The sequence below is a fragment of the Mesitornis unicolor genome, unplaced genomic scaffold (genome assembly GCF_000695765.1).
Source record: "Mesitornis unicolor isolate BGI_N332 unplaced genomic scaffold, ASM69576v1 scaffold38157, whole genome shotgun sequence".
Taxonomy (NCBI): Eukaryota; Metazoa; Chordata; class Aves; order Mesitornithiformes; family Mesitornithidae; genus Mesitornis; species Mesitornis unicolor.
Genome location: NW_010199103.1, coordinates 11,341 through 36,097, shown reverse-complemented (window position 1 = coordinate 36,097; position 24,757 = coordinate 11,341). Strand labels below are relative to the sequence as shown.

Here is a 24,757-nt window from a genome sequence, read left to right as displayed (position 1 = left end):
TTATTGCAAGGTTTTGCTATGATGCCTCTATTTTGTTTGCCAGTCAAGGTTGTGAGGCCACGCAGTTATTATCATCTGTCTGGCAGCTTGAATGTATTAGCTTTTAAAAGCTATGTCTAATCAATGCAAGTATTTTAGGCAGTGCTTTAGGCATCAGTGGGCAGCACTGTAATGGTTTGGGCATTAGAGACTGGAAACAAGAGGCAATCACAGCTTCAAGCACTTCCACAAATGTCTGCAGAGCAAAAACTTGGTTTTGATGGATGGCTTATAGGGCCTTTAACTCATCTGTGCTCAGAATTTTATGTGGTTAACATTGTGAATTACTTATCTTCAGACAGGAAAGAAACAACACTGTCGGGAGAAATAAACATCACAAGGAGGAGGGAGAAATACACTGAGCTCTCACTATAGATAGGAAGGAGATGGAAGAGTTGCCCAGGGACCTTCTAGAGTGAACAGAAGTATGTTTGATGACTTTGGACCTAGATATGCTGCCAGTATTTAATCCCTTAGCAATTGAGTTCACTGCGCTCACAGACGCTGAGGAGACTTTTTCACTGCTTTTAGAAAACAGAGAAGTAACATTATTGTAGCTGTGGTGATTGGCTGCCCTTGCTGTAGGAATGATTTAGGTTGTTAGAGTCTATCTATGAGCTAGTGAAGAACATGTCAGCACACCTCTCTACTCATATTGATAACAAAAGAGCTTGTACCACAGGCAAAATTTTTCCTGGGCTAAGAATAATACCATGTTCTAGTACAACATACTCGTTCAAAGCAGGTCTTATGATCGTTATGTTGACACACTTTTAAAATCGCTTCATTCCATTGCTGTCTGTGGTATTTCTCAATGTAGCTCTCAATACTTGCAAGGATATATGCATACGCGTATACATATCTGCTTATCCCCTTCTGCCAAAATAAATAAAAAGAAGTCAGAGAGACCTTCAGATGCAGTCCTCAGTATATTAACCTAGATGATCTTCCTTGTCCTTCAAAGGCGAGAGATATAGCCTCTCCTGATCTTCTGGATTGCACTCTGCAACAGTTAAGTAAATTTCACAGAAAAGTAACAAATTCCATAGAATAATCTTGCCATCCTAATACACACCTCATCAAAAAAAGATGGCAGGAACTGGAATGTTGCTTGTCAAGTTCAGACTTAATATCTCATTTGTTCCCATTTAGTTCCTTAGCAGATTCTGTGCTTGCCTCAGGCATTAGCAACATGTTTCTTCGTGATTAAATGTGATCAGTTATTTGGATGCTAGCTGTAAGAATGTAAGTGGCATTTCTCTTGGTTTGGCATGGGTCTTAAGAGGTACTTTTTTTAATAACTGCTGGCTTGATTGTTCTAGCCTCCAGATTAACGCACTCTTTTGGTAGCACAGCAAACTGGCCTTGCTGCGTGTTACTGTTATATACGTTATGATTTTTGCTAACTGACTCACCTTTGGCGTGTGTTTTGCCTCCCATTCATTCTGGCAAAGCCAAAACCTGTTGACTTCTTGATTGGACTTCATTCAGCTGACCTTATGGCACGTACAAATCTTCATATCTACCTGGACCTTGATCAAAATCTGCTTGGAGATGTTATAGATCCAGAAAGCTATGGCTGGAGGGAGGGTCTGTGTAGCTGAGGAGCAGCTTGCAGAGAGGTCCCACATTCTGTCTCTCATCAGTGACTTCCTCTAGTTTATCAGACTTCAATTTTCAGCTGATGCAGGACATTGAGTTGTGCTTGCAAATGGCCAGCAGGTAATTTCCCTGGAGGAGGAAAGCTCCGTAGAGCTGCCACAGAGCCAGTTTCTGCATGCAGTTCTCTTTCCACTCCTCCTGTCTGGCAGCGGCTGATAGGAAAGGACTGAGGCTGAGAAAATGGGATCTCACTGGGCGTTATGTGGCTCATTGGATCAAACTGTAAGGTACTCCTCTCCTGCACTAGGATTATCACAATCTGACCCAAAGGCCTGGGAGGCAGGACCTGTTCAGAGATGCTCCTTTTTCTGGTGTTCATTGTTAGAAGGGAGACCGTGACCCACAGCACCTCTGGCAGCCTTCTCCTCAGGCAGCGTAAGATGTTACTTAGACACCCAGAACACAGATCCAGCTACCATGCTTGCTTGTGTTCCTGTTCAACACTGCGGTAGCAACTTGTGAGACTTATTGCACTTGTGATGTTGATTGTGGATGGGCATTAGGCTTCGTGCATGTTCAGGGTACTCCAGCCTTACTGCTCAGGAACATATATTTGCTCTGAGTAAGCGTGGTAACTCCAAGTGTCCAAAATGTGCCAGTTACCATAGGCAGGTACAGTCTGATGTGCCTGGGATCGTGGTTTTACTGTGCATACAGAGCAGGGTTGATCTGCACAAGAATCATGGGTAATGGTCACTGCGTGTGTGCAGCTGTGGTAGTTTAATCCCCAAAGCAGCAGGGTGAGAGATGAAAGGAGTGAAGTTGGTTGCCCTGCCTAAACACAAAACCACGCAAGTGGGGCAGCTTGCTTTATCTTCCTGTCCAATCTCTCAAATCTAAACACCCTTTGCTCTCTTCCGAATGAACTCAGCTCCGTGTCTGGGCTTTTCACTCAAAACTGAATTGATTGTTTGGCCTTGGCGGAAAACGGGGGTTTGAAAACCACTTCCTAGAACTTCACACGTTCACCACAGTCAAATTAACATGGTCACTCTTTGTAAGTGAGTCACAAGCAGCTGAGCTTTAAAAGAGCTATGCATTTCACTTCTGGTGCATAAAAATTCCTCATCTGGAGTCTAGAAAGAACATACTGCTGTGGTATAAAGAGAAAACTGTCTTTTCCTCCGCTACTCAAGAGATTTGCTGAACATGTGTTCCAACACACGTGGAAAGATCTGCGAAGATCTCAGTCACTTTTGTGGACGGTATGACTATGCGTAGTAATTTCCCAGTCTTTTTTAAGGTCATTAAAATACCTTTTCCAACTTGTGAACTGTTTATTGCTTTCTTCTGTGCGAGTAAGTTTATTTCTTCAGTTGCATAATTAAGCCAAATTGTATTTCAAGTTAAACAGAAAGGCTTATTGGGGGGGCAGCTTTAAAAGTACTAGTGAATCCAAGTAAACTAGAAAAATCCAAGTGTTTTACTGAACTTATCAAAAAAGCTTTTTTAGTGAGATATTATATATATATGTTGACTGAACTACACATGGTTCAAGGGAAAAAGTTTCATCCTAAAAGTTTAACCCAAAATATGCTTGGGAGCAGTGATTTGGATGAAGCCTCCTCCAGACCATTGCAGTTGAAGAATAAGTTCTAGAGGTGAAAAGGTGGGTCATGACATGCACCATGAGGTGCAAAACCCCCACAAGCTTTTGTTTAGATAAGGTAAAATGCAGTACTTGCCCCCCACTGCCTGTTAATCACTCCTATGCCAATGTATTTGCTTAAGCTTATTTTGCACAGCTGCTGCAGGCCAGTGCCTGAGGGCAACCCAGCTCTTCCAGCATAAAAAGAGGAACTGAAAGAAGTGGGGAGGCCCAGCAACTCCATGGAAGGCCCTGATCCTCCAGACAGTGGGAGTTTTGTATACGAAGGGGTTGTAAAGTCACATCCTTTGCATGCTGTAAGCTAATGCAATTAGCCCGTCCTTTGATTTTTGTGGCTTGAGCTGCTTGCCATTACAAGTGTGGTGAGATGAACAACATTTTTCAAATGTAGGCAAACATCTTAATTCAGATTTTATTATCTAATTAAGATATAGAACCATATTTAGACAGCCAATAAAAGAAGGCTTGATTTTTTTTTTGTTTGCTTTCCATCTGAAAATGCTGGTTGCCTTTGAAAAAAAGGATATTTTATTTGAACACTTAAACTTCCAAATCCACATTATTTTTCCCCCTCAACTTCCAGGTAGGTTTGGCACGTAGGCCATGTATCTTGTAGGGAGAATGTTAACTGCACAGAACATGCAGATCAAGTGTTTTGAACTCTAATGCCTACCTCTGCATTAGCATGCAAAATATTCTTTTTATAAGACGACTCAATTACAAGCAAGATTTTACAAAAGTGTATGTATTTACAAACTTAGCAGTTGAAGGTGTTTATCATTCTGAAAAATTATAAAAATAAAATTGTGCTTACGGTGTAATAATTAGTTGCATCAGGATAATATGTTATATGATGGAAAAAATGTGCAAGTGTGCATCTATGCCAGCCTTGGTCCTTTCCTCAGAAAGGTCAGAGGATAAAAGTATTCTGCCCTGTCAGACAGCCAGCACCATTTACAGCTCTCAGCATAGAGGAAATGGGGCCTTGCCTTTAGCTCACAAAATCAAAGCCTGAAATGAGTTGTGCAAAACATCCGGATTGGATCTCTATTTGAAATCAATCTTGATTCAAGTCCAGGCGAGCTTTATGTGCTTGCACTCGTTTGCTGGAATTTTATGTGTCTGATGTCTTCCAGCAAAGGTGAATATGATTTTTTTTTACCCATCTCTGAAGATTTGCAAACTTTTGCAGGTTTTCATGACTAGCTTTATAATGCAGCCTGTGTTTTATACTTTTTTTAGCTGATGCCATCAAGAGTTTGCAAATACCACCTTGATTTTTCACAGCTGAGATAAGGCTCACTTCAGCTGTTGTTCAAACATAATCCAATGGACAGAGAGCTGCCTCCATCTATATCTGCTCTAAAAATGAATTTGAACCGGTCAGGTGGTCTTGTGTCTTTATTGTGTGTCTACCAACCTGTGTATCTTTTCATGTTGTTTAACCTATCAGTCACATTTTGTCTAGCCTTGGATGTAGCTGTGATGTTGACATGCTTTAGCTAATGACTGCTAAATATGTTCTAGAAGTGCAATATATGATGTGTCAGTACAGCAAACCACTTAAGAAGTCTAAGCTTTAACTCAGTTAAAGCTGGCTAACCTAGGTTAAAACAGCAGCAAAGGTGAGATAATTTGAACTTCATGCAAGAAGATTGCTGTCAAGGCTGTACGAACATGCTTAGCAAAAAGAAGACTGAACTTCTGCAAAAGACATAAAGTAGAAAAACCTGCAGGAACCCTGACGAGCGGGTAACGAGCATTTCCTGACGGTTTATACCCTCTTGGTATGCCTTTCATAGTGGGTTTTCACAGGTGTTTCTGTAAGTGTGTCCATGCTACAGCTGCACCCCTTTTGCTGTTTAGAGGTCCCCAGCAGCTGGCCCAAAATCCAAGTTGCCCTGTTAGTATATACTAACATATATATAGTATATACTAACAGGTTACTGTTAGTGTCCTGTTAGTAGTACTTGAATTTGTGCTAAGCTTCAAGCTAAGGAGTCTAGAAGTGAAATGAAGCTTGTCCTATGTAGTAAACTGTTGAAAGAGCTCAGCCAGCTCTGCTTTGCATGCTTCTGGCAGAGATGGGGAGACCAAATTAACCCAATTATCAAGAATGCAGTGTTCAGCAAACACTTCTGTTTCTGGCAGTGTTAGCAAAGTGGTGGGAGCAATGGAAAGGCCATGGTCCCCACATGAAAGCACTGGCAGCGCACAAGCAATGCGGCCCCATGAAGGACAGCGGGAGGGGGCGGGGAAGGAGGCGGCAAGAAGTGATTGTCTGTCTCCTGGTGATGGGACCAATTTTCGGTGCAGCTACGCCAGCTGAGCCCCGGGAAGGCACCAGGGAATCCGGCTCAATGGGCTTTAATTCCTGCATATGTGTATAGATTGTATATGACAGGCACGATTCCACATGCCTCCCAAATCATGGCACCGTGCTTAAACCCTAATACAGGGATAATGCAGATGTGAGACAATCAAAGCAACCTTTGTCATACTGAAAAATGAAACTCTTGAGGGCACAGTTTAATCAATGTATTATTGGAACTAGAATTCCAGCCTTACTGTAGTGATTGTGTTATGAGGTGCTATATTTAATTCATGAATAAAAAGATGAGTTTTAAAATTGAAATGAGACTCAAAATTTGCTGGTTGATGCAGAATGTAAAATTAATTTTCTGTTGGTCGTGGGCATCAAAGAAATAGGTAAGAAAGAGCAAAAAAATCTTTCTTGTCTGTTTCTGGATTCCTTTTTATCCGATTCTTAAAGGTCTCAAAAAAGTTACAAGAAAAGACTGCAGTAAGGTAGCTGTGATTCACTTCACAAGTTGCATCTCTTTTTTTACCAAAAAAGGTTTTTCTTTTATCCCTTTAACAGTGTATGTAAATGTCAAGCCTCTGTAGGCTGAAGAAAGACTTCTGCATTATTTAAATATATAAGAAACTTATTACTTTCTTATGGGTTTGGTAATATTACCTCCTTTTTGTGTGTGTGTTTGAGGGTTTTTTTCAGATAGGTGAATTGGTAGGAGGTAGTAATATGTCATTTCTACATGCATGTATAATGGCAGTAATCATTACCCTTGTTCTTGAGCTTGTGTGTTTTCCTCCAGCTTTGCCAAGATTTGCTTTAATTAAAAAAATTAAAGAATCTGCTGAGTCAAAAGAAAATACCACAATGAAATAAATCTGGGTTATATTTGGTTAATAAGGAAACAGGGGACGGTGCCAGATGTGGAGGTGACCAGGATGTTCCATTCCAGCTTTCCTTCCTCATTTAACTTTTCTTTGGCTGCTTAAGCCAGAAACGATGCCCAAGGGCTGAAACAACAGCAGGCATGGAGATATTTCATTACCAACCACCGTACCTCCGTCTTCCTTCCTGTAGGCTCCTTCTTTCCCACTCTGGGGACATTCTTTCTCCTGATCCCCCATATCTTCCCCCATGTATGTTTTACAGATACTGTTTGCAAAGTCCCAGTAGGAGCTAGCTTTGTAAATTGGAGAGCTGTAACCATACTTCAGGATGACAAATTACTCAGTGTCTTCCTGTAGCCCAACAAACTCCAGTGCTTCCACGCATTGTGGTTTATGTCTTTGTTCAGACTCTGGCTCTTCATCTGTGGAAAAGCAAAAGAATGACTGGACCTCATGTTGGTGAGGAAGTGACATCCACACGTGGTATTTTGAGCACCAACCTCTCACTGACTTGTGAACCTGGACCTCGAACTCTGGTTGTCTGTATGCAGACTTCAGTAAATGTGCTTTAATTTGCAGAATTAGCTGCAGACAGTGAAATTTATATCATATTTAAGATTAGAGTTCAAATTCTTCTCGTACCAAAGCTGCTTTGTTTGGGATCCAGTTGGTTTGTCCTAAAGTGTAAATTGATCTTTAGGAAGTGTGTGTGAACAGTCAGTTTGGAGTCAGGTGCAGATATGATCCTCTGACTAACGTGACCATAGACCCTATGCCAGAGTTTCTTGGATCTATAGTGGAGGTAGCGTTTCCTTCCTTCCCAGCAGGGTGCATGGAGGGATAAATGTGTTTTAATTCTGAAGGGAGAAATCAACAGTGTAAACCACAGATTTAAACAAACCACTATGCTGTACTCTGTCACCTCTGGTTGTTGCTACATGCTGCGGCTGCTTTCTTTGCACTTCTTTTGTGCTAATTTTGTTTTTAAACACATACAAGATAAGTGTGTTAATACATATACTACATTCCTTCTAAATAAACCCTACCTTTTATTTTAGAAATGCATTTAAAACATACAGCAATTAAGCTGACATCAATGAGGTTAGCAAGGAGAGTCAAACATCAGTGTTGGGAAGGAACAAAGAACCTCACTATTACAGTTTTCTTACAACTTTTGTGGTATCTTTCTTTATTTTTTTTAAAATTCAAGTTCCTGCTGGGGCATCAAGTGAAAACTCTTCAAAAGAAGCTTTTTTAACTTCATGAGAGCAAAGGAAAACTTGAAAACATAAACTCTGCATCTTCTGTAACTGCAAAGCAAATAAAAGGATTCACAATTCAGATTTAATTTGAGCCACTTTTACTGCAATAATACAAGTGCAACATTTTTCGAAGGCCTGACATTTATTTGTTTATTTAGGCTGCTGACAAGATGGTCTCAGTTCGTTATTCCTGCATAAACTCAGGCCTTGGAAATCCAGGTGAATAGTTTTCTCCTGAAATCATAAGAAATCCATGTTTAAAAAAATCTAATAATTCATGAATATTTAAATAATATTCCTTCTATTGTGGTAAATACAAAGAAATAATAAAATGAATACACTCATACTTGGTGTTTGTCCAGTTAAAAGAGGGATGGTGGTGAATACCAGATTAGTCATTCCTAACTTGGATGAGCCCTGATTGTGTCTGTATTAATATTTTTTCTATGCTAACCAACATGGGTTGTTGAGTTGTGGCCGTTTTGCTGCTCTATGTTTCTATTGACCCTCAGGAGAGCTGTTTTGGTGTTAGATGTTGCTACGCATTGAGTAACCATTTTTCCACTTTACCATAGGAATATGTGGCTTTAATTCTTCCTTGCATCAGCCACGGCCTCTTCAGTGAACTGATTCAACTCATTAATCCAGTGGAAAACTGTTCTCCTTTCTGGGGAAAAAAAAAAAAGAAAACAAAGAAAAAACTTATCCTTTGTGACTTTTATCCTGGAGCTGACCTTGCTCAGGGTTTAAAGATGCCAAGCATTGGTGTAAGACAGACAGAATGGAGCAAAGAGACGGGTAAAAGGAGGGACAGTGACCTCTTGTTTCCCATGGCAGTGAGCTGGTGCTTAAGCTCAGCCCAGCTGTCTTTAAAACTTCAGAATGAGTTTTCCTTTGACATGGTTTCTTAATATAAGGTTATTATATCCACAGCAACTGCAGTAAAGATAAGACTGCTAGCCCGGATTTACAATAGTGAAAATGGAAGCTGAATTTGACCCTCAGATTAGCATTTCCTGTAACTCTTAAAGCTCATTTTTTTATAGTAGTACTTTAGTTCTCTTTTGTTTCAAGTGTTTAGCTGTAATCATACCAGCGTTTCTGTAGCAAAATGTTTTAACTTTGGAGACAGTGATTTGAAGAGAGTAACATTGCTACTTAATTATATGGCAAGTGGCATTTAGTCAAACATTTTAGGTTATTACCAGCCCAATCTGAAGCTTTTAAAGAAGGAAAGGAAACAAGAATGTTGTTTGGTTCAATGATATATCTTGTTAAGGTTAGCTGGCCTCTTGCAGTGCCCTGATGACCCAACCTGGAACCATGTGAAGCGAGGAACTTCAGGGGCGTTTGACTTCAGCCAGAAGGGCATAGGACATTTTAATAAAAAAAAATCAGAATTGCTATTAAAGCTAACCTGGTATCTTCCTTCTGATAGTGAGGGAAGTTTTGGCTCATTAAATTACTGTCTTTTTGTCTCCTGTTTTAAGTGTGCGTAACCCTTCTTTTAGGAACAAGCTCCTGTTGGAGGGAACAGTTGACACATGCTTGCCCGATGTGATTGCTGTCACAGAGGTGCACATCAAAGGATGCATTTGTCTGTCCCGGCACTCTTCCATCACAGCCAGTGGCTTGAGACGACCTCCATCCAGCCATGGAGCCCTGTGGCTGACCACTGCATGGGGTCACCCCTCTACTCTGGGTCTGGGCATACCCAGTGCAGTCCAGGATCCATGTTGCCACAGCACCTTGGGCCAGTCCCACTATTGCTTTGGGCAAACAAGAAGCTTTTTTCCTTTTTGACCCAGACACTTAGGTATGTTAAAGCTGTTTTCTCTAGTGGGTTTGGGGGTCCTGCCCTGGGAAGTTGTGAATTTTCTGAAGCCAGGAGTTAGCAGTTGTATGGCAGAGTCCTTGAAGTAGTGGAGGGTTGGTATGGTTATGGTAGCTGTTATTTCTACTCTCAGTTCAGTACTACAAAGATGCAGTCTTGCATTTTAGAGTTTCTGAGCTTCAGAAAATAAGTTTTCATCATTAGCACTTCAAACATTATTCACTGCTCCATACTGCAAATGAGAAAGGAGAAAGTGTCTTAAAACGCATTTCCAAGAGCCAGGAAGTAAACAGTTATTGCTGGGCTGTCTGCTTGGAAAGTTGGCAGCCTTCAAATTGCTTACAGATTAAATTCTACTTAAGATAAAGCAAGAGCTAAGATTGGCTCGATGCTTGGTTTCAACAGATACCTCTTCTGAGAGAGCTGATGCTACTTCGCTTGGCTATGCTAAAATCAGTTTCTAATTGTAACACACATTTTGTTTTGAATAAATGTAATTAAAAAATAATACTGAATATATGTTTCAGAACAGAAGTGTCTATCCCCTGAACTGTGGATCAATGATGGTCTAAAAGAGTGCAAGATTATAACATGCAGAGCCAATGGCTCACATGGTGCTGTTTCTCCTTGTTTCAAGCTGCTAAATCCCATTGACAGGGAAGCTAGGAACACATTTTACGTATATGCAGTATTTTCACTCTGTGAGTGCAATTACTGTGGCCAACCCAAAAACTGCCTAAAACCATGAGTAAAGAAGGAAGTGGTCTTTGTCACTGTGCTGAGAGGGCGTTGGTCCACCAAGTGTTGTAGCAAGTGGCTCAGAGGCCTCAGAGAGCCTCTGAAGACTTTCCAAAACCCTCACTCTGAAGTATTTACAGTCGGCCAAGTGGGTCCTTGCTGGGGAGACCTTGGAAACTAAGAAGAAAATTGGCACTAGGGAAAAAAGCTCAAATCATAATCAAATCAATTAGTTATGCTGCAGTTGCTTGCTTACAGTCCTTTTCCCAGTTGGGCTCCTTCTTTGCAAGCTGTTATAAACTCAGAGGAGTTTTGTTACTATTTATAAGATAAATGGCTTTTATGCCATTTTGCTTTGCTTTTTTCGATATGCTGATGACAGAGTGTTTTTGATATCTGCACTTTTACAGAATACTTGAACCCATAGTATCCTAAACTATATGAGTCCTTCTACCTGACTCTTCCAGGCACCACAGCTCACTCTGGAGTTCTGCTTACAATTTTTGCTGAGTTTAGCTGTGGAGTTGAGTGGGTTACCACCCTCACAAGTCCAGTCTTTTCTGAGGCTGGAAGCTATCACCTGCATAGGAACAGTGGTATTTCAATTTAAACTACAGAACTCAAAGTAAGCTGAGGCACAGGGCGGCAATCACAAAATGGGCTTTCGACCTCCTGTTCTGCTGGTCTACCATGCCAGGAAAGGAGTGGATGTCAGAAAAGGGGCACAACAGAAGGCTGAGGACAGTAAAATTTCCAAATGCTGTGGTTATCCAAGAGGGAGCAAGAGCTCTTTGCCACTTCCTAAATTGCTTTCATGGGAGACTACTTGAATAATGCTACTTTTGGAATCTTGTCTTGTTCTACTTCTCCATTCCCTTTCCATGTTGGACATGTTATCTTTTTTTTCCCTTCATCTTGCTTTTCACACCTTCTATCTTTCAGTTGCTTTTCTCTTCTTATATCTTGTTTAGATGTTTTCTTTTTGAATTGCTCTTCCTGTCAGAAAAGAGAGAAATCAATATAAATGTATGTAAAATAAAGGACCTGTCACTGCCTTGATTCTGGAGACTGGAAAAATGTTTTCTAGTGACTACTTCTTACAGATGTTCTAGTACCTATTAATTACAGAGCACAGACTTAAAAGTTGAAGTGTGGAAGGCTGCAGGATGTACTTAGTTCTGTATGAGAATTTGTTTATGCATTTATAAAAATCTGCCAAAATCAAGACACGTGGCCATGGAGGCCCAGCAGTCCAAGGTAATAGGAAGAATGAGTAAAGGCAGAACTGATGCCAACAGCTGGTGGGCAGTGCTGTAGCTTTCCTCTGGTTTGGAAGGAAAGCTGGGAGTTTGAGAGTTAGTAGGCTCAAAACCAGGGAGTTTGGATGTGGAAATGTTAAAGATAGTCAATTTTCTTTCTCTAGGAAAGCTTGCTAATACCTCATATAGTTGTTTCGTTGTTGTTTTCTTTATCTCTGTTACTAATGAAAATAAGCTGGTTACTTTGCATAGAATGGCCAGTGTAAGTTTTGGAGCCCTCAATGCAGATGCCCACTTGGTCACCTTAAATGTTGCTTCAGTGCTTGGCTCTTTCTCTCAGTGAACTGGTAAGCCATTGCTTCTTTTTTTAAATAATTATTTTAAAATTTATTTCTGAGGCCACCATCTCTCAGTGGTGGACAGTTTGACTGCAGAAACTACAGCACTTACACATCACCTAATAAAGTCTGAAGAGTGCTCCAGGATTCAGTTGATAAGAGTGACTGTGTAAATGAAAGGCTGTGAATGGTGCGGCTGGCTGGTCAATCCCCAGCGCAGAGGCGCAGTGAAATGTGCTCTACGAGCAGTTCCGATCCTGAAATAACTGGGAAGGAAAGAACAGGAGCTCAGGGCTACCATTCGTCTCTGTGATTTACACTGCCCACAAGGATCTCTCGCAGCATTGGCTGTGGATTTTTCAGCTCATTGCCAATCCTCGTGCCATGGCTGAACTTGATACTGAGGTTGGGACTTTGTAATCCTATCCAGAGTGGTGCGTTTCTCCTGGTTCCCTCTCTGCAGCTCCCGCTTTTGTTTTTTTCCATTTGAACTAGAGGGGAAAACCGTATCAGCAGAATCAAACTTCACGCCTGTTCACATTCCCACACCTGGGAACCCAGAGTGTGAAATATCTGTCAGCCTTGTGTTGGGGGAAAATTTGTTTAAGGTTTTATACCTCTCCTATGGGGACTTTCTCCTCCTTGATCTGCATTAACCAGCCCTTGCAACCCAATCCTTTTGTCCTTCTTAAGAAGATAGTGTTTGTTCAGTATCTTCTGAACACAACTCTGCCTACATGGAGGTTTGGTAGATTTCACAAGAGTAAAAATGCTGGCTTTATCTTGGATTAATGCCAGCCCTCCAGTCCTGGAATTGCTGTAGTGCTGTACTGTGGGTGAGGGCATGGCCGGTATTTGAGATGCTTAGCAAGTAATTTCAGTTACTTAGGTTTATTTTGTGTACAAACCAAATGAACCGAGTTGGGAAGCATGCAGAGATAAGTGTACTGCCTCAAACACCTTGGTAACTTTCTTTGATTTCTTAGCCTAATTTCCCAGGCAGTCTTCTGCCAAAAAAGGAAGGCACATGCTCTTTTCCTTCCCTTGCTCATCTCCCCACTGGTCCCAGCTGTGTGGTCTTCTCCACCCCTTGCACCAGCCCTGGAATCCATCACTTTGCAGAAAGTAGCAGAAAAGCTCTCCAGGTTTGTTTGGTTTTGTTGGGTTAGTTCTCTGCTGCTTTCTCAAGTGTATTTAGCTAATGGAGAGGTTTGATGAAAACCAGAGTTGATCCAAAGAAAACAACAAGAGTTTGCCACTTGAATCAGGAAGGGAGAGAGGGAATTAAAAGGGGGAAGGATGCTCTGCTCCTTCCATATCTTGTGGAATCACAGCTTCAGCACTGGAGTTAACTGATTCTTGTTGATGCCTGCACTCATCTGGGAATTACTCACCAGTGACAAGCCATAAGTGCTATGTTGTGGATTTGCATGATGTGGACAGGACCAACCCTGTTTCAAATAATTTCTTTCTTCCCAAGAAGCTGTGCAAATATCTGGATATTTATGATGGTGACTTGTAGTGAGTGCTACGTAGGTCACTTGTGCCTGAGCTACTTTTTGCTGTCTGGAGACACTTTAGGGCCTGATGAGCAGTCAGTCTGCCATGAAGCAGTCTGTTTGCCATGAAGCAGTCTGTCTGCCATGAAGCTGTCTGTCTGTAGATGAATCACAGGAGGTAACAGCCACCACCTGAGTTATACAAACCATTCTCTTCACTTCAAAAGCCTGTCCCTGCTGTTGACTGATTTGTTGTGCCCTATTTGGGGTGTGAATTTCAGCCTGAATAAAAATATGTAAGGTGGTTCTCTCTAGGGATAAATCCTCAAGGCGTTTTTTGCTTTGTATCATTTGAGCAGTAGATTATATTTTTGCTTCTGCTTGCTTCCTGTCCCACATTTCTTTTTCATTTTAATTCCTTTTTTTTGCTCTATTTCATCTCTGAGCTTTGGATCTTCCTCTTTCTGGTAGTGTCTGTAGGAACAACTGGCAAAATCAGCAGCAAGGACTCACTCAGCAGGAACAACAGCTTTGCTGAGACGTAATAGGTTTGCTTCATTTATTTCCTTAAAGTAGGGCAATGTTCTCCCTCTGTGTTTTTTTTTTTTCATTCTCTCAGTTATTAAATGGAAAAACTAATTTAAAGTCATCTTCTCTTCAACAGAGGGTAGGAAGAAAATGAGCCAGCATTGGATTTCATGTGATAGGGCAAGCAAATGGCTTTCTGAAGTGTTGATTATACCTTAGGCTGCCTTTTAAAATACGTGTCCTCACAGAGCAGTTTATCCTTAGCTATGTTTGTCTCTGGGAAAGTAACTTGATAACTACATACAAATAGTGCTGCTGGTGTTACCTTTTGGCCTTATAGTAATTTTTGTTGTCGACTTGTCCCTTTGTTCTCCTGATGGCGGCAATCTTCTCCAGCAGCAAACGGTTTTCGTTTTCAATGATAGAAAATTGGTCTTCCTTCAACTTTGTGTACAGAAGAGATAAAGAAATGCTTTTGTTTTTGCAAGGCCAGAGCAAGCAGCAGTGCTGTACCATGGATACCTAACCGGTTGCTCACAGTTGCTGTCCCTTTCTCTCCACAGAGTGTGGCAGACACTGATAAGGTAAACCTCTGTGTGAGTGCTGAGAGAACCCTTTGCTTCACCATTTTAATGGTGATGCAGTGAGAGAAAACCCTTTGCAATGCTGTGATTTTCGACCCTGCAACCACAAGATCAGCCTGCGTGATTTGCAAACGCATTTGATCCATGTGAGCAGAATTTCTCTAAATGTTTGTCAATGTATTTTCCTGGATCACCATCATCTTTTGTGTCTCTAACAGCCTTCACAAACTCTTGTCAAAACCTAGGATTTTTGTGATGGACACTGTACAAACACATGATAGGACTCAGCCAGGCTCCTCTGAAGTCAATGGGAGTATTTCTGTTATTCTGTGGTGGACTTTGGGTCAGATGGTAATTTCCCAATTGACTTCAGTGAGATTTGGATTAGGTCCAATTGCAGGCCATTTTTGTCCTGAAGGGGTTGCAGGCTGGTGTAAGAAGAGAAGCAACAACTGGGTGTAACAAACGCGTGGAGAGATGTATGAGGCAGTATAAGCTAGTTCTGTTCATTGTTAACTTGATTTTAAGCCTCTTTAAATTTGGTTTTAAAATGGAAGATATTAATAATCTCCATCTCTGAAGTTAACTGTGTCAAAAGTGGGATGAAAACTGAAGCACCCCAGTGGAGGAGGGAAAATCCCTTTAGATATCCTGGAGCATTGTCTAATTTGTAAAAAATGTTACCAGATTGTTTTTTGAAGAACACCAATCCATGCTAAAGGTGTATTTGTGGGGACTGGGAAGGAATAGGGGAGAAGTGAAAAGAAAAACTTATTTTCAAGGTTATCTGAGTCCTAAGAATGCCTTCTCCAGCAGGGATGAGTTGGAGGTAACCAGAGAAAGTCTGGATGGAAGGAAGCAGGGAAAGCGTGCTTTTCATAGCTGGACTTCAACATCATTCTCAAAAGCCTCTCATAACAGAATCACTGAAGAAATAGTCTTGTTTTGAGCATGCTAATTCACTCTTCTTTTCTCCTACCTTTTTTTTTTTTTCCATATTTGATTCTCGGCACTCCAAAGCTATTGCATGTCCTGTATAAAATGAATAGGAAATCCTGCTCATCCAGCTCTGGTAGTTTTGGGTGGCTAATGTTGGCGTAGCAACTTACTGTAGGAAATCTATCTGCCTTGTTTGCTGGGGTTTATAACCAAAGCAGGTTAGATGCTGGTCATGCTGTTGTACAGAGGTATCTAAAACTAATGGATCAGGCAATCCCATCAGGCTCCAAATAACCCTGAGAATTATTGTAAAGAATCATAGGATCAATTGGTTGGAAAAGACCTTTAAGATCATTGAGTCAAACCATAACCTGTCCACTACTAAACCGTGTCTCTAAGCACCTCATTTACTCGTCTTTTAAATACCTCCTGAGATGGTTACTCCACCACTTCCATGGGCAGCCCATTCCAATGCCTGATAACACTTTCAATGAAGAATTTTTTCCTAATATCGAACCTAAACCTCCCTTGAGAACTGGTTCATAGAAGACTGCAACATTAGAGGAGTTTTTTTCCTTTCTTTCTGTAGCAGTTTGGAAAGGAGGAGGATGAAAGAGAGACTAGAACCATAGTCTCACTGCCAGGTATCATCAGGACCTGTAGTTCAAAGGAACATGCCTAAGGGTAGTGGGTTCCTGTTGGTGGTTATTTGTTAACCTCTGTGTGTGTGTGGGGGGGGTGGTTATGCAGTGTTTCATTTTCAAAGGAACTTTATTGGTGTTATTTTTACAGTAATAGGAAAAAATTAATGACAGCAATTGAATCCATGTCCTAATATAGCATATGATTTTATGCATGGAGGATAAATGAATTGTTTTGCTAGTGAAATGATTTTAAGGTGCCTAGGGATTATTATGTGGCACGGTGAGATGATAAACAATTTTAAGGAAATTAATTCTCAAGTCCTTACATGGGCAATACTCCTATTGCCCGAGGGACATGATGTTGGAAATTAAGTCTTTGACAGGGTTTAGCTGCACGCATTTTCTACTGTGCTCACGTCTGGGTTTTTTAAATTGCTGTTGTTTCCTTTTAGTGAGCAGAGTTAATTAGGTAACAATTTATTTTCCACTCTCATCTTTTAATAAAAAATTGCCTCTTGGGAGCAGTAAGATTTTGAGGGATAACTGCCAGTCAAGGCTACCCATTGTTATTTCTTGTGCTTTGAATATGTTAACATCCTATTATTCACTTCATTGCTCTGTGTGTATCTTGATGATTGTGCTATTCTTGTTATTTGTGATTATTTTTTTCATGGTTGTGCAGAAGTACCTTTTAGGAGGCTATTTGAACACTTTAACACTTGTTAATCTGAAGCGCTCTGATTTCATCAATAATCATAAAGATAAAATAAGTTATTTAATGCGGCTGGGAGTGTGCTATGCATGGATCCTGATAGTCCTGTCACAACAATCACTGCACAGAGGGGGGAAAAAAGGCCCTGAAATTGTGACCATCTGGTAGTCTCTTTGTTTTCTGAGGGGAGACGTGAAGGTAAGCATGCTAGTGCTCAGCAAAATATCCAATACAATACCTTCAGCTTCCCTAACTTCAGCTTTAGGAGGAGGCCATATGATGCAGGGGCACTTGTGTCCACCACTGGTTTTGCTGCCTGAACCTGCAACAGAAATGAAATGTTTATCCATTTTTTGCTGGAAATACCCTTGCGTATCATTACAGGAAATCTTTTCATTCTTGTGTTCTGTTTTGTTAGCCAGCAGTAACACTATTAAACACATGATTCATTATATCAGCAAAGCCAGACTTGCCCAGAAGAAGAGTAGTGGGACATGAAAATATTAAAGGCAGTTGTTTGAAAGTCTGGTGGAGATGCAAAGTGTTCTTTATGTTGGAGAAATGTAAAAATACACACAGGCCGGTTACAGTGGTGTCAATGTTATGATACAGGAGAGACGGTCTAAAAGGAGGCAGGCAGTTTTTATTAGGCATCCAGCAGAAGTAAAAAGGCTAGAGTAAGAAAGCCCTAGGTACTCCTAAGCTGTCCCAGGTCTTCCAGAGGGATGCACATTCGAAATGCTGCCAGAAAGAGGCAAGCAATATTGGAAAAGACTTCTCATGTCAAAAGCATTCCCAGGCCTCTTCTTATTAGCACTTCAGAATGATCATCAAAAGCAAACTGTCGATCTAATTATTCTAATGGAGTTGGTAGTTCAGTGGCACAATAATGTTTATCTCCATCCTGACCTAAATAACCATGCAATAAGGAAGCAGAATAATCTGTGAGCTGTCTTGGATGGAAGAAACCGCATGGAAGAAACACTGGTAATGGGGAGTGGAGCAAGACAGGATTTAGAGGGGAGACTGCTCTCTCTCAGGCTGGGGTTCTGCAGGGAGCGAGACTGGATCAGTTACAACAAAGATACCATGATTTTTATCATGAACTAACTGGACAAAGATCCTCCATCTGTCATACCTGAACTGTTCCATCTCAGGCAGGCTCAGGCCATTTATCAGGGATATAAAAAGAGGAGAGAAATGCTTGCTATTTTTAAAAAAGAGGCTGGCAAGTAAGAGCAGCAGGCACAGCACCAATGCACACCCCACGACCAAAGCACTGCCTGAGTCCAGCAGAAGTTGTCCATCTCTCTTCCTGTAGCAGCTTTGTGATGAGCTGAGGACCAGGCTTGAACCCCTGATGACAGACCTGTCATACGTACTACCTGCACAGGTTCCTTGCTTTTATAACATGGCAAATAATTTACAGCATTGACTGGGACAATGTTGAACAGTTTCCGACTTTGACTGAAATTCACTTGAACTGTTTGGTTTCTTACAAAAACATTCAGCTGCTTTTTTGTGGCAGTCGTCTCTGAGGAGATGGGATCCCAGAAGGGGCCAACTGCTCTCAGCTCCAGCTGATTTCAGGGGGAGATAGGGGCCTTCATCTTAATCCTTTCTAGATCCCATCATGTTAAGTAGCTGATTTGTACTGGATAGCAGAATTAAACTTGGTAAATCTCTGAGCATTTTGGTGGTTTTGGCTTCTGCTGCTGCTATCTCCTCTGTTTCTTCAGGTGCTTTATCACATTATTAAATTATTTTTAAAGTAACTTTAAGACGATATCCAATTTGTAAAACAGGATTGTTATTGTATCAGTCAATAGAAATCACAGGTGTAAGGAATAAAATGTGATATTTACGCAAACTCTTATTTTAATTTATAGATATGCAAACTGTTTCAAACTTGAAACAACAAAAAGTGGTTTTAGAATCCAGATTTCTGTGGGATTCATATCGACATAATTTCATTTTCTGGAAAGTTTTATGATTAATTTCTGTCTTGTCCTTATATGCACAACTATAAAAGGTAAAACCTGGCATTTTTTAAGCCTGTCCACATCTCTGTTGTGGCACTTTCCAAAGCCATGGTGGTTTTGGAGCCATTTTACATTTAATTCTATGCAGAATGTTGCAGAGAAGAGATGTAACTCTGTTTTTTTCCCCCCATTTCTTTCCTCTATTTAGAAAAGAACAAAATTATTCAGACTGGAAGCATGTCCTCTTGTATATGTAAAAACATACTGGCATTTTTTGTATCCTCGCATTGTGGAGAAAATAACTTATCCCTAAACTTTGCCCTCTTTTTAGTGGTCTTCTCCAACAAGTGTACTTTTTTTTAATGTTGTCTTTTTTCCTTCCTTGCTCCCTATTTCCCCCCTTTCTCTCTTGCTCTGATTCTTTTTTTTTGTGAGCTCCTTCATTGCACAGCCTGCACATCACCAAGCAGAGGCCCTTTGAGCCTTTTCTCAGAACAATCTCTGTCTCTCTGGGCAGAGCAAAAGCCTATGGCCCAGGAGGCTGTGTCATTCAGGACAACCTCTCGAATTGCTCTGCTGCCTTCAGGTATCCCAGTCTGCAGGTACCGCTGCTCTGGTAGCTGGCATTCACCGCAGCAAGCCTAAATCCATGCCAGTGGAAGGCATGGTGAAACTTCCAGGCAACTAGTGTGGGAATTTAGGAGCGCACCAGCATGACAATGTAAAGGTGCTTGAAAAGGCCACTCTTTGGCCATTGGAGACCTTGTTAGACACTGCTTGATCTGGGTGTGAACCCTCTAGTAAGGAAGAAAAATCTGTAACTTTTAAGCCAACTTTTTACCAACATGATAGTTACTCTTTCTCTTTGCTTGTACTCAGAAATTAACACTCATGTTTAATCCAAGAGTAGTTGCGTCATGGGAAATGTTTTCTTCTCTATAAATACATTTCTTCGCTATACATCATGATGATATCCAATCTCTATTCTTGGCCTCTGAATGCCTTAGCACATATATGAAGTGCTCTGTACGCTGAACAAAGGGGAGTTGTGCATGCACAGCGGATGCCGAGGGTGTTTCAGCTGCACCAATATCAGTTCCCTGTTTAAAAGGGCCACTGCTTAAATAGCCGTGCTTATATACAGTAGTAAGCCGCTTGAGGTTAATTCACACAGAAGGAAAATTATTTATTTATTTCAATATTGGCAGTTTGGTTAGAAAAATATGTCAAATTCAATTATCTACCTCATCTTTAACTTTTTTCCACCTGCAAGTCAAATTATGGGAACAATGGAAGGAAGGAAGGAAGGAAGGAAGGAAGGAAGGAAGGAAGGAAGGAAGATATTTTTATACAGCTAATGAAACAGACCCAGTCTGGAAATAATGAAGAACTATTTCTTTGTATTAAACCTAATTATATTGTGATACAATCTTCCTAAGGTAGCAATACAGATGAATCATCACTGGTGGTATTCACTACTTAGGGATTTTCAAGAGGGAACAGTCCTGCACTATTACTGATTTGGAGCAGATGACTGACTGAAACTTTTTCACTTCTAAATTTGGTGAACATCATTATGATAACTCTAAATGGACACAAAAGCTGTACCTGTATTTGCTGGATATTCTTGAAACATGTTCCTTGTACCTTATTGCAGATCAGTAGCTTTAATAACAGTATTAAGAACTAGTAGGGAGATGCTGTAGCCTTTTTGGGTAAGCTTTTTCATGAAGGCCTCTACTCTTTTTCAGACAGTTTTACCTACCCTTTTCCTGTGCTCTTCATACTTTGCTTTGTTCCATTTTTGCTGAAGATATTTGTTGCCACATGGTAAAATTGGCTGGTAGGTTTGATGCATCTTGCACAGAGTAAAGCATCTCTGACTGTGGGCTTTAAAAACAAACAAGAAAAAAAAGTATGAGTAATACCAGTCTGAGCCTTTCCTAAAGCAAAGCCCTGGAGACTTGTGGTATGTTTGCAGCTGGTCACGTGGGAGTTGTCATGGCATCGCTGTGCAGAAAAAGCATGAATAGCTGGTGGTAGCATTTCAAACAATACATTTAACGAATAGCAAGCAAGGACTGAATGTTATAGCAATGCATTCCAAAGAGTATTTTATTCATATATAAAATAGATTACCAATTATACTTCCCTAGCCAGACCTACCTCCTGCTGATGAAGGAAAGACAGTGGTGTAAGCTATTAATAATACTTCACACACTACTGTAAATATGCAAAGGACTGTATAGTAGCCTATATTTGCTGAGCCTTGAATTGAGCGGCATGTCTCAGTAATGGTCTGTGCAAACCCACAGTGGGAGGTGTCATCTTTTATACTGCAGTAACTTGTTTAAAACTTTTTTTCATTGATAAGTAGGCGCTTTTCAAAAGCCACTGCAAATGTGTTCATAGGGAAATAATACTGTTTTTTACCAGCCTTTTCACCTTTCTTTATCTGCATGCCATCTGATTGCTAATGAGTTACAGAAAGCTCAAGCAGACTTGGGGAATTCAGTTATTTACCAAGCTGACCACTGGTTCTCAAGCAGGGCCATCTGCTTTTGTTCTTCTATGGCCACATTCAGCAGGGAGCTGAATGGGGGAAGGCTCAATTTTCTCAGGCCTACCCAAAAATGGAAAAGGTGCTTCTTCTCATTCAAGCTCACTTGGCCTCCTCCAAAACTGGGCTTGAGCTGACACAGTTCATGCCATGTTTCCATCCTTGTGGTGTGGAGCACCCTGAAGCTGAGTCCGGCAAGCTGCCAAAGGACTTGGCTTTTGGCTCATGCTTTTTCTTGGTAAGGCCCATAGCTGCTAAGAAGAAAACCTGAATTACATCTTGCAGCTGTCGTGGGTCTTTTAATACAGATGGATAATGCACATCATAGAAAAGCACTGGGAAGTAAGGAGGGAGCCTATGACGGACAATCCCAAACGTCACTAACTAAAATGAGTCTGTACGAGGATGAACCAAGGGATATTTCATTTTAGCCAAAGGCTGTTTGTGCAGGCTGCTCTTGCACAGCATCTCGTGTGGGTGCAGGGGAACAGCAACACATCTATCACACAACTACCCAACACAGAATCAGGGCTGGTGCCCTCTTCAATCTGTATCTTGATTAACTTTTGCATTTCAGTAGCAAATTTTTATTATAGTTGGTGCGAAATGGTGTTTAAACAACAGCAGCAGACATAAAATGAAAACCTTGATACATGCTAATTTAGAGCTGTAAAGCAAACACCCTTATTTTCATACAAATTATGGAAGAAATTGAAGAGTATGTTTTTCCAGCTGCTTGAGTTCTTATTATTTTCCTGTTAATGTAACAGGAAGATGTGGTGAATGTCAGTAAAAATAATAAAGAGTACAGAGTTGAAACACATTTCTTCAAATACTTATAAAATCTAGCTGTGCACATAATACAGTTATGTTTTGCTCTTGAACAAGTAGAAATGTTAGACTCTCATTTGCTTGACAGGGTCTTGGCCTTGGTCTTTTAAATGCTACATGTGTAATGATCTGTTATGGACAGAACTGATGGGCACCATTATCGAAGAAATATTTTCATTGATTTCGATGAAGCCCTTCAAGTATAAGGAGAACTTAGCCTCTTACATTGATGGCACCGTGGCCCACCAAGAAATTGAAATCACTTGGAATCATTTCCCAGCTGCCTCTGAATTAAAGTTTGCAACAGAAAGGAAGTGGCTTTAAACATCCTCTGCGGTTGCCTGTGCTCTCTCTGCCCTCAGAAGCTGTGGGCCATATTTGCATTCATTCATGCTGTGGTCTAACCCAGCAGGCAGCTGAGCACCACGCAGCCGTTCACTCACTCCCCCCGCAGTGGGATGGGGAAAAGAATCTCCATTGGACTTTTGCACTGGCCATATGGGGCAGTTAAAGGGTGAGCAAGTCTTGTTGATCACTCCTTGGCTCTCCAGTCGATAAATCAGCTTACAGATGGAAATCAGGGAGTCTCAGCTGGTGCGATATTGCCACCAGGGCACCTCTGTGGTAGCAATCAGCACACATTGTTTGCTTGATGGCATTAGGGTGCACTGTGCACAAGTGTCCTCTAGAGCATTATACTCCTGTGAGTCTGGCATGCCAGGCCAACAAATCCACACAGTCCAAGAATCCCGGTTGTCCCCTCCCTCCACCTGGCTGGATGCAGAGCCCTTCCAGTCCTGGTCATAGTATTCATTGCTCACTTCCTGTAAATATGAATCAAAAGTCCCTTTATTAATATCAGAAGTAAGATCAGCCCTTTTACTCTATCTGGGGATTGGTCCACTGGAAACTGGAGCAGCAATTTTCCTGGAAGAACCCACTTTTGTGATTGTTTATCCTTGTAACTCATGTACCCATTGCACTAGAGTAGAGGCAGATTTTCCACCCCACTTCCTCATGCTCTCTCAATGGTCATGCAGGTAAAACCACAGGGTGGCCCTTGGTATGTGCCTTCTATATTCTCTTTCTTGAGCAGAGGAATGCTTACTCCTAAAAGGTGAAATACTGGTCCATACAGATGCAGAGTCAGATATATTCTCTTTGAATTGCTGGAACTTCTGGGACAGTTTCTTCACAGCCGAGTTTCAGGGAGGAAGAGAGATTTTTTGTGTTGCTGGAGTTAGCCAGCCAATTCAGCCACTGGTTGTCTCTCTCCGTCTCCCCAGGTCATTTACTGCCAATGAGTTCACATACAACGATAGTGCGCTCTGTACAAACTTCTTCCACATGGGTTGTGTGCACCTGACTTCATCTGAATCTTTGGATAACTGCTTGTTGTCCAGGTCATCATCAATAACCTCCAGCATGGCTAAATCCTGCAGGTACTGGATACCTCTCTTCCTGGTGGTCCACTTGCCTGGGTGACATACAACATCTTCCCTGGAGGAATACCTTTCCTTCATGCCTGACCAGAGTTGCCTCCAGAGGCTGAGGGCTTGTGCCCCTTTTCCAATTGCTTTGTCAATGTCCCCTTCACTAGAAAGGGACTCCAGCTGCTTGATTTCCCCACCCTCTAATTCCAGGCTACTAGCCCTGTTACCCCAGCATTGGAGCAACCAGGTGACAATGTGCTAGCCTAGATGAAATCTTTTGGTACATCTCGCAGCTCACTCGGGGATAGGGATCGAGTGGTTACCACCTTGTTTATGAGTTCTGCCTCTTTCTCCTCCCCTTTTTGTGGTGGCCCTGCCTCATCCACTTCTTCCTCCGTCCCCTTCCTAGTAGGAGTTTCTTCCCTTACTAAATGAGCTGACTTTCACATCCAGTATTTCTTCTTGGGTATAGGAGTGGCTAATACTGGCATGGGTTGGTTCTCTGGTTCAGATGCAGTACCTGTTGCTAGGGTTGGAGTAGCTGGAGTGCCTGTTGTTTTGCCATCAGATCCAGAGACCTTCTCTTCTCCTTGAGGGAACTGAATAGTGTTGAACAGGGCTTGGTAGGCTTGGGCCAGGCCCTGGCATGTTGCAGTGCTTTGTGTCCCTCTGGAATTGCCAGGGTGACAACATACTTTTCTCCAAATATTTTACTAGTTCTTCAGGATTCTGCACTTGTTCAAGAGTGAGGTTCTAAATCATCATAGGTGCGCACTGTCCCAGGTATTTGCCCATGTGTCCCACACACCCTGCCACTCATAACTATCCAGCCTTGTGGCAGATCTCTGGGTGGATTCTTAAATAGCAGTTTAACCTTAAACAAGACCTGAAACACATTCAGGAGACATAGCAATATGAACATGCTGATTTAGACATCCCAAGGATATTCAAAATTCGTAAGACGTCTTGTAACTAGCCTGGAGGAGAAGAGGAAGGTGAAGGAACGGAGGAAAGTGTTCCCCCTTGTCTTCCCCATAGATTGTGTCTCCAAAGAGAAAAGGTAAAGAGGGTAATTATTAATAGTTTCCGAGAGATGGTTCCCA

At 41.4% G+C, this 24,757-nt stretch overlaps 1 protein-coding gene across 1 annotated transcript; it reads right to left on the bottom strand.

Annotated features, from left to right (window-relative positions):
* Positions 1-12,240: 12,240 nt before the first annotated feature.
* On the bottom strand, positions 12,241-20,688 carry LOC104544470 (uncharacterized protein C17orf105-like; the record flags this gene model as incomplete). The annotated part of the gene is given in 4 exon segments (XM_010189353.1): positions 12,241-12,433; positions 14,295-14,413; positions 17,087-17,170; positions 20,596-20,688. Coding segments are annotated over 4 exon segments (489 nt in total), but the record flags the coding sequence as incomplete, so codon positions are not given.
* Positions 20,689-24,757: the final 4,069 nt, after the last annotated feature.